We start from the raw sequence: 9343 nt of genomic DNA, 5'->3' as shown, positions 1-9343 counted from the left end.
TGGCACGAATGAATCATTTTCGAGATTGTTAAATAATACTTAGGCCTACCCATGTAACTACCGGCTGTCGTTAGATAAATAATATTAAGTGGCATAAACAGGGTCTAACAATAGTTATTTATGTATTATATTATGGAAAAAAGGTTCATTCTGGTAGTTAGGTATGGCGTATACTGGGGAAATCATCGGCTAAGATTGCACAAAAGAGGCGGTGCGTCTCCACTGACGTAAGCACGCACAAAGATTATTTGGGCAGTCAAATAATCCGCACCCGAACAGCACACGCATCATATTTTTCACCAGGTTGAGTGAGCGTCAACGAAGAGGGTTTCTGAACTGCTGTTTTCTGTTTACACGAGGTACATTTTTCAATCTGTTTTCTTCTTGGTTTCATTTTGATAGACTGAGTTTAAAATATCGATTGGGACCAGCAGGAAAAAGAAACAGAACAACTGATGATCAATGCATTATTAGTCTCGGGAGGAGACGCGGCTATTTATACGGTTGACATTCATTTTTGAACGCATTTTGTCCTTTTTTTGACATCAAATGCAGGCAGCTAAGTTTTCGGCGAGGCTGTTTCAGCTCTGCCTTACCAAGAGATGCTCCGTGTTGTGTAATATCAGGTCGGTTGCTAAGGATCGAAGAGTTGCTTGTGGTAACAGGTGGAAAATGATTATGTAATTCTTTATTTAGCTTGGCACCGTGGCCGGTGGGTGCGGTGGAGGCAGGAACCTATCAGATGTCAGGGACAGAGGGATGAGCCCCGGCTCAGGTCAACTCCTGGGTAGAAGCTGCATGTTTGCTCTACTGATGTTTCAGCTCATTGATTTACAAACTCTGTCTGCATTTAAAGGTGGATTTCATCACTTTAAAAGAGGTAGCATGGCTGCCAACAGGTCGGTGGCTGGCACACATTAGATACTGCAGCTCTCCACAACTGTGTTCAGGAAGATTCCCAAATCTCCTAAGTTACACTATCAAATCAAGTAGTTTTTTTTTCTTCTTCTTCTTTTTCTTTCAAACCAGAGTTGAAAACTTTTCATTTCTGTGTAAATGGAAAAATCTGGAACTGCAGTTTTGCTGCTTTTGTTAACAAAGGAAGTCTCTTCCTTTGTATAGGACATGAAAGAGAAGCTTGGCTCAGCAGACCTGCAAATCCTCGGTGATCTATGGAAACTCATGTGATGGACTTTTTTAACCACTTCTGTTTGGTTAAATAGGTTGTCTATATGTAGAAATCTCTATGATTTAATTAATTCATTTAAAAGTAATGATCATCCCTACTGTAAAATGAAATATATCCAGAATAATCTCTCAGCCAACAAGTTTTTGATTATCATGTTTTAGTTCATACTATTTTATTCCTTTCCCAAAGGTATTTTTGGTCATTTCCTCTCAACTCAGCCTTGATTAACCAGTCAACTGACTCTTTCCTTTAGCTTCTTGTATCTGCTGGAAACTAAACTTGACACCACAGAGTTTGCAGGGCTGAACAAATTACTTGGGGCCTATGTTTAATTAAGCGTAAAGCAGAGACAATATATCAGATTATGCTGCTGAGAGGCATTGCTAGCATGGGAAGCATGCAAAGACCTTCTTTCCATTCCTGTAAGAAATTTCAAAGCAGCTGTCGCTAATGGAAAAAAAAAACAGGTTAAGTTTCACCTGCATCAGCAGATGAGTTAAAGTTGCATCAAGTCTGTGCTAGTCTTAACACAAGCTACAGTTTTAAGACTGTTAAGTGTATGTGGAAAGTATTCACAATTGTCAATTTTGTTGATATGGCATTGGATGTAAATTAATAAGTACACATGTACAGTGTTATGTTTGGAAGTAGCATAACAATAAGGTTTGTCGGAGCTTCCCTCAGAATAAATCCACACAGTTTCTTATCTCACTAATTGATGAACTTGCAATTGCCTTCGGTAAGAGATGCTAGAGCAGTTCCAAGCAGACTGCTTTCTGTCTCATTTGCTTTTTGCACAATTTAAACATCACATTTTGCATTTTGCTACAAAAACCTAAAATGAGTTTCCACTGAATGAGTAACTTCACAATCGCTTTAGATATGACAGCTCTTTTTTTTCCCCCTTTCTTTTTCTGTGCCCAACCACACAGCAGCAACCATTAGAGGAATGATTTTTCAACTTGGGAGTCTGAGCCGTGCTGGGCTGATTCTCCGCAGGAGCATCCATACACGTCCACACCCTGCCACCCAGACCAAGCTCACCTCGGAGGAAATCTTTGCCCGTGAGGAGAAGCATGGGGCACACAACTACCATCCACTCCCTGTGGCCCTAGAGCGAGGCGAGGGTAAGTTCATGACCAAAAATTGCAAATCTTCTATGAGTAATGCTGATCCATATCAAAGAAGAAATAATTTTACTAATTTTTTTTTTTTTTTTATGGACTAAAGGCGTCTATGTGTGGGATGTGGAAGGCAACCGATATTACGACTTCCTCAGTGCATACAGTGCAGTAAATCAGGGTCACTGCCACCCTAAGATCGTCTCTGCGCTCACCAAGCAGGCGTCTACGCTCGCCTTGACTTCCAGGGCATTCTACAATGACGTTCTTGGAGCCTACGAAGAGTACATCACCAACATGTTTGGATATGACAAAGTTTTACCCATGAATACAGGTGAGTGCTGAAGTCCACCTTGGGATGGGTCTTTCAAATTCCTTTGACATAAAATCTAAAAGTGTTCCTGTTTATATTGTATGAAATTAGGGGTTGAAGGTGGTGAGACGGCCTGTAAGCTTGCCAGGAAGTGGGCCTACAATGTGAAGGGGGTTCCAAACAATCAGGCCAAGATCATTTTTGCAGGCAAGTTGTCATCCCATGTTGAAATATTTCCAGAATACCACAGTAAGCAAGTTTATTTTGTTTATAGAGTTTGGTGAGATTATTGTTGAAGCTGTATTTCGCTCTCTTTCTTTGTTAAGAGGGAAACTTCTGGGGTCGCACCTTGGCTGCCATCTCCAGCTCCACTGACCCCAGTAGCTATGAGGGTTTTGGGCCATACATGCCTGGCTTTGAGCTTGTCCCATTTAATAACATACCTGCACTAGAGGTACAGGTTCTATTTGTTTTTCCTTTTTTTTTTAAGGTTGTGCTACATGAAAAACTTAGCTTGTGTAAATACAGTTCCCATCTGCTTAGTTTAGGATTAACTTGTTTTGCAGAATGTTGAGAAACATTGACTTTGAGTTGAGACTTTCCGCAGATGAATGTGTATAAAAATCTTAACTTGGTTTTTGCCCCTCCCTTTCTCTAGAAAGCTTTTCAAGACAAAAATGTTGCTGCTTTCATGGTGGAACCTATCCAAGGAGAAGCAGGCGTGGTTGTGCCTGACCATGGCTACCTGACCAAAGTCAGAGAACTTTGCACAAAATACAATGTAAGTCCCTATGAAGGCACAAGAACCAAAAAGCATAATGACTTGGTTGATGTTAGAATCAAGGATGTCATAAAAACCTTCATCTTTATGCCAACGAACAAAATTTTTTTTCTATAGTACAGTGTCTTCCACAGCTGTTACAATTAGCATGAGAATGTAGGATGGACAAGTCAGAGTGCACTACAACTAGCAAGATCTAAACAGAATCTACAGTATTATTTTATGTTATTTCCCAGATTTGGATAAGTATGGAAAATGAGAAGAGAGCATGGAAAATTATGCCCTCTTCTTTAACTTTAAAGTAAATGAAATATCAAAGTTTGATAAGCAAATACTTCTAAGAAGAGAGTGTTTCAGTGATAACAGCATGTTCTTTCCCTAGAAAGCTAACATTGTGTGTGGGAAGTGCTGCAGATGGATATTTTGTAGCTGTGTCAGCAAGCACAGAGATTAACTTTCTTAGCAACGTAACATGTAATAGTACTTCCTGGCCTCAGGAGCAGACTCATTTACTGGGAGACTGATTTGAACTTCTGAGACCCAAATTGCAATAAAATCTGAATTGGAGCTGTTTCGAGGATGTTGCCAACAAGTATTTGCTCAAAGAAAGTTATTAGCTGCATCTCCGTCTCAAGCCCTGGAATGACTTTTATCCTTTTGTCCATTTCCAAACTGTTGCCAACAACTACTTGCTGACAGGAAATTCTTGGCTGTGGTTTAGTGTGAAATGCCCTTAGGTGATCTTACTGGTGCATTAAAAACTGATCATAACCGTGTTGACTGCGACAACATCACTGCAGTGTTTCTGCAGTCACTAAAAACCCCTTGTGGGTTTTGCAGGTCCTGTGGATCGCTGATGAGGTCCAGACTGGCCTGGCACGGACTGGCCGGCGCCTGGCCGTCGACCACGAAGGTGTTCGCCCGGATTTGGTGATACTGGGCAAAGCTCTCTCCGGAGGAGTTTATCCAGTGAGTGTTATCTGTAATTTCATCAAATAAAACTTGCTTACGCCCATGTTAGCTTTAACTTAGCTGTTTTTGATTCCCTTAGGTGTCTGCAGTACTTAGTGATAATGATGTAATGTTGACCATCAAGCCTGGGGAGCACGGATCCACATATGGAGGGAATCCTGTGGCTTGTCGTGTTGCCATTGCAGCTTTGGAGGTGAACATTTCACAGCAGTTTAACTTTAATGTCGTTTTTGTCCATACATTTGCCTTTTTAAGTATTTCTCTATATCAAGTTTTTTATCTGAGCTTCTGTATTAAACCAAAATGGTGTTTTTTTTTTTTTTTTTTTTTATATCCCCAGGTGATGGAGGAAGAGAAGCTTGCGGAGAATGCTCAAAGGATGGGAGAACGTTTGCGGTCTGAGTTGAGGAAACTGCCCAAGGACATTGTGACAACAGTCAGAGGGAAAGGCCTCCTCAATGCAATTGTGATCAAAGAGACCAAAGGTGAGGTAGAAAACTATTTCTGAGACAATAAAGACCGAGCTTTGCATGAGTCAAAGTGTAGGCAAATACTATTTGCTAAAAAACTTAACTAATGGAGAACTGCCCGTTTAGCTCTATCACAAAAAAGAGTTTTAAATAGACTATTGCAACACCTAACGTTCTATATATTCAACCTTACAAGTCACTAAGTAGCTTTGTCTTCCGCACTTACAGACTATGATGCCTGGAAGGTTTGCTTGCGCCTTCGGGACAACGGACTCTTGGCCAAGCCCACCCATGGGGACATCATCCGACTGGCCCCGCCTCTGGTCATCAGGGAGCATGAACTCCAGGAATGCATCGATATCATTCAGAGGGCCATCATGTCCTTCTAAAAAGAAAAGAAAACATAGTCCGAGTCTTCCGAGGCCAAGGAAGGCCACACTTAATGTTTTAGTCGCTTTGATTTAGATTGTATTTTCACTTCAAATACCATTTTCATGCTCTTCGAAAGAATCATTTGTAGGAAGTGTATGACGATACACAGACACCTTTGCAAGCGTAACGTCTGTAGAAGAGAGAGAATGTAGTTTGGTTTCCTAAGGAAAGGTTGCAGGAAGATCTTAAGCTTTTGATGTGCTTAGTTTACCGTGTGTGAGTTTAACTATAAATAATTGTGGGGGGTTTTCAGAAACCTTCAAAGTAAAAAAAATGGAAACAGTGTTACTACTGAAACCTATGGTCTAGTCAAGAAGGGAAAAAGACCTCCTATAGGACAGTGAAGCAAATGCACCTTTTTTTTAAAATGTAAATCACCTTAAGGTCCCACGGCACAAGTTGAGTAAGATCAAACTGTCAGTCTTCCACCATCCTTTACCTTTAGCCTGATATGTTAATGTCAAGCTGTGTTTGCGTCTACAGCTCCAACTCTAGTGGAACTCACCCTTCAACAGGTTATCATTTAAGTGTTTACACTGCTGTATTTCTTTCAGCTTTCTGCTGACACGTTCTGAAAAATGATCTTGTTACATAAGAGGTCAAAAGTATAATCTTGCGATTTAGGGTTTTTCTTTTTTATATACATCTATGTAATTGTGCATTTGCACTGTAATTGCCATTTTGGAAACTAAAGTTACAATAATTCATAATCTAATTGACCAAATTTCATACTTTCACTCCATAATAGTCAATGTTGCAGCAAAAGAAAATATGTGAGAAATGTCATTTCCGACTCTGCCTTTGGCTAAATAAAAGAGTGTTCGGATGGATGGCAATGTGGCTCTGGTGGAGGCTGGCTTCGTTTGAAATATTTGTTGTTTGTGCAGTATGTATGTGAAGATGCTATTTTTGAAGATGCCTGACATTTAATAGAAAATCCATTGTTCCCCAAATAAATTATTTCAACAAAGTCTCTTGCTACTCTTTTTGAGCAATAAGCCAAAGTTGTTCTGTTGAAGTTAAATTAAACTCACCTTTAATTGAGTTAAAGGTGACTGACTTTGAATATTAAATTCAAAGTCAGTGACATGGTTTACTAGAATATTTTAGAGAACTTAATGTTTCCCTCTGCTGACAAGTGACTTGAATCTGCTGATATTTGTTTTCCTCCCTGGCGGACCTGGCCTCTTCCCAAACTGTCAAAAAGTAACAACACCAGCTTTTGTGATCATAGTGTTGGGCAGCAAAATGTCCTAACCCAAGGATCCTTGTCCAGAATGAGAGGAACCTGACCCAACACTCCAGACCAACAACAACCTGAACTTCCCGATCAGAACCTCAAACTGGTCTTCTGTGTGATCATTATTAACCCACTGACATGCTGGAAACATTGAAATATGTGATTCAACTGTTTGGAATTGTAAGTGGAGCATATGCTATCATTTGCCACTAGGTGGTGCTGTGTTCTTGCCAAAGTAAAGGACTGAAAGGTGCGGCCAAAACGCCTGAAACGTTGGGAAAGGAACAGACTTGAGCTGGATTTTAGGAAAACCAAAATTCTACAGAGCTATTGTCAATATGTAGAGGATTTTCCTCTCAGTACAATCAGTTAAAACGTGCCCAAAAATTACACCTTGGAACAGAATTTACACCACTCAATTTTTTTATTTTTTATTTTTACAGTGATTTACATTTAGATTCTATAAAAACCAAGCAGTATGTCATTGTGAAACAAAACAAAAGGCACATATTGGCATTTTTAATATAAAATACTTTGTAGAATCGCATTGTGACTGAGATTTCTCCTCATTCCTGTTTGTCAACTAGCTCAAGCTCTCACATTGGATGAATTACAGGCCTTGTTTTAGTTCCTCAACAAAGTTTCACATCCAAGACTTTCAGGATTGAAAGAAGTCTATGCTTTTCAAATGTATTATAAAACACAAAATAATGCCTGTAATAAAAGATCGATAAAGTTCACTCAAGCTTGCTTAATGTTTTGCCCGTTTAATGTCTACTCCCCTGTAAATGCTTTGTATCGATTTCGTCTTTGGGAACTTTCACTCAGCCAAGAAGTGCTTAAATTATTTGCTGTAGGAATACATTTGTTGATTATGCTCTCAATCATTGCATTAAAAAAAAAAAAGCTGACATTCAGTTTTCCTCTGGTTGGACTCTGGTCAGTCTATAAGTATGTGGTCTGAAACCACAACAATTTAGAAAAGGGCATGTTTTCTGAAGATTTAAGGCTTTGTTACCTCATTGTTTCTTTTTAAACCCCAAAATGTTTGGTAAAAGATCATTTAAAATGTACATGTATTTATAAGTTTACCATCAAACCATTTATTTAGTTCTGGGCAAAAAAGAACAAAGCACTACTGTCTACTAAATACAGAGCACTGCAAAACTGTCTATACCCCTCAAAGACTTCTTTGGGATTAGGTATACCAGAGACCTACACAGTTTGCTGCATAATTGACCCCTAACTATCCCCTTCCCCAATAGATCATTTTAGCAGCGCATGCAGCTGCAAGAATCTCTCAGTAAGTATGTAAAAGTTTATATAGCACATTTCCATAAACAAATTTTATAATGCTTCACAAGTAAATTGATCCCCCCCAAAAAATACAGTCAAAACAAACAAAAAATGTTGCTCGATTTGTTGCTTTTTTAAGTAAAAGTTATTGGAAAGATCTGAAAAGCCTCCAAATATGGTGACAAAATGGATGAATTAGCATTTTTCATCCTGACCAGCCCTGCATAACCCCACACTGGCCCATGCCACTCAGTGTCTCTTGGTTCCGCCCACTCTCTTGCAAGTTTTTCAAAATTTGCTGGGGGGTTTGGCTTTTTTGGGAGGCTTAGTTGCACTTTCCGTAGTATGATTTTCTTTAAAGTGTACCTAATTTCCCTTAGCATTAGCCCACCCTGACACAATCTTACCTTTGCTCTGTAGTGGTGACTCTTGGAAATCTGGCACACAAAGGGCACATAAAGTCTGATTTTGCATTTAAAGAACCTCGTAGATCACCTCATAGTAATCTTTAGGAAATGCACTGTAAACAGAAACTTGAAATCACTCCCAAATATAGCAGAAAATTCCCGCTAAGCACAACAACATTTTTAGATGTAACACGGTAAAATATAAGACAGTTCTAAGATGTATGGCTATTTGTGCAAATAGCTGTATTTTTTTTTTAAAGTGAGCTGAGATGAACGGGTTTGTCCTAAGCTTGCTTGAGAAATTTGAGTGGAATCCAGTTTGGCAGGAGAAATGAGCGTTATTACCAGGTGACACTGAGAAATGAACAGACTTTGATCCTAGACAGTGCTCAGACTCGCATCCTGTCTTGCCACTGCAGGAAGACACACTATATTCCACAAATGAGCTCCAGATTTGGCAGGGGGTTGACAGGCCCGCTGGCCCTGTGAGGATCTGGGAAAACTCGAAGTCCGGCTCAAGGCTCGGACTGTCCTGGCCAAACCTAAGGATTCTCCCGCAGCTTCTTAATGCTTATCCCTCCCATGAGCTCAGTGCCAGCAGACAGTCTCCTTCTGAGCGTGAGGTACAAGGCTGAGTTCAAAGCTGGCTGTCTGTTCCTTCAAAATTTCTCACACGGAGTGGGTCAAAAGAGGCTCATCCAGACTAAACGGCTTCTTTTGTTCCCCTCTTTCAGCATTTTATCTTTCCTTTTTTTTGTTCCCAGTCTTTCTAGTTGACTAGTCTTTTAATTTGTTATTCCTCCATGTGACACCACTTTCCATCTCTCGCTTTCTGCTACTTTCCCTCCAACTCAGTACTCCCATTTGCATTCCCGCCTTACTTAATGCAGAGATCAGATTGTGGTACTTATCTGGGATGTAGTCAAAGTGGTGAAGTTGCATTCAAACCACAATAAATTTTAAAAGCTCTGTATCCATTAAAGGTCCGGAGAAGCAAGGTGGCAGCCTGAGAATGATGACTGATGCTGTGCAGAAGCTATTTCTCTCTTTTTTTTTTCTTCCTGTAGCTCCACAGATAAATCACTTAAAATGTTGGGCTTGCCTGCCAGTACTCAAATTAAT

At 39.9% G+C, this 9343-nt stretch overlaps 1 protein-coding gene across 3 annotated transcripts; it reads left to right on the top strand.

Annotated features, from left to right (window-relative positions):
- The first annotated feature begins 240 nt into the window (after positions 1–240).
- Positions 241–6249, top strand: oat (ornithine aminotransferase). 3 transcript variants are annotated; one of them, XM_055042580.1, is made up of 12 exons: positions 272–359; positions 556–626; positions 697–787; positions 2122–2316; positions 2420–2644; positions 2735–2830; positions 2950–3077; positions 3282–3404; positions 4245–4373; positions 4456–4569; positions 4717–4861; positions 5075–6249. In XM_055042580.1, exons 3-12 carry the CDS (start codon positions 760–762, stop codon positions 5233–5235), a joined length of 1344 nt encoding a protein of 447 aa, XP_054898555.1. In that variant the 5' UTR covers positions 272–359; positions 556–626; positions 697–759; the 3' UTR covers positions 5236–6249. The 3 variants fall into 3 exon arrangements, with proteins under 3 accessions (XP_054898558.1, XP_054898555.1, XP_054898556.1); XM_055042581.1 differs by having other exon boundaries at positions 273–359; positions 2125–2316; XM_055042583.1 differs by lacking the exons at positions 556–626; positions 697–787 and having other exon boundaries at positions 241–359; positions 2125–2316.
- Positions 6250–9343: the final 3094 nt, after the last annotated feature.

The sequence above is a fragment of the Poeciliopsis prolifica genome, unplaced genomic scaffold (genome assembly GCF_027474105.1).
Source record: "Poeciliopsis prolifica strain line A6 unplaced genomic scaffold, Auburn_PproV2 SCAFFOLD018, whole genome shotgun sequence".
NCBI classification, from domain to species: domain Eukaryota; kingdom Metazoa; phylum Chordata; class Actinopteri; order Cyprinodontiformes; family Poeciliidae; genus Poeciliopsis; species Poeciliopsis prolifica.
This window is presented reverse-complemented; position numbering and strand designations above follow the sequence as displayed.

Bases quoted from the DNA above. Each gene is read 5' to 3' on its own strand.
- oat (XM_055042580.1), top strand. From the start codon at position 760: ATGAGCCCCGGCTCAGGTCAACTCCTGG. The intron at 2,645-2,734 runs GTGAGTGCTGAA...GTATGAAATTAG, and splicing joins AGTTTTACCCATGAATACAG to GGGTTGAAGGTGGTGAGACG. The intron at 4,570-4,716 runs GTGAACATTTCA...TTATATCCCCAG, and splicing joins TTGCCATTGCAGCTTTGGAG to GTGATGGAGGAAGAGAAGCT.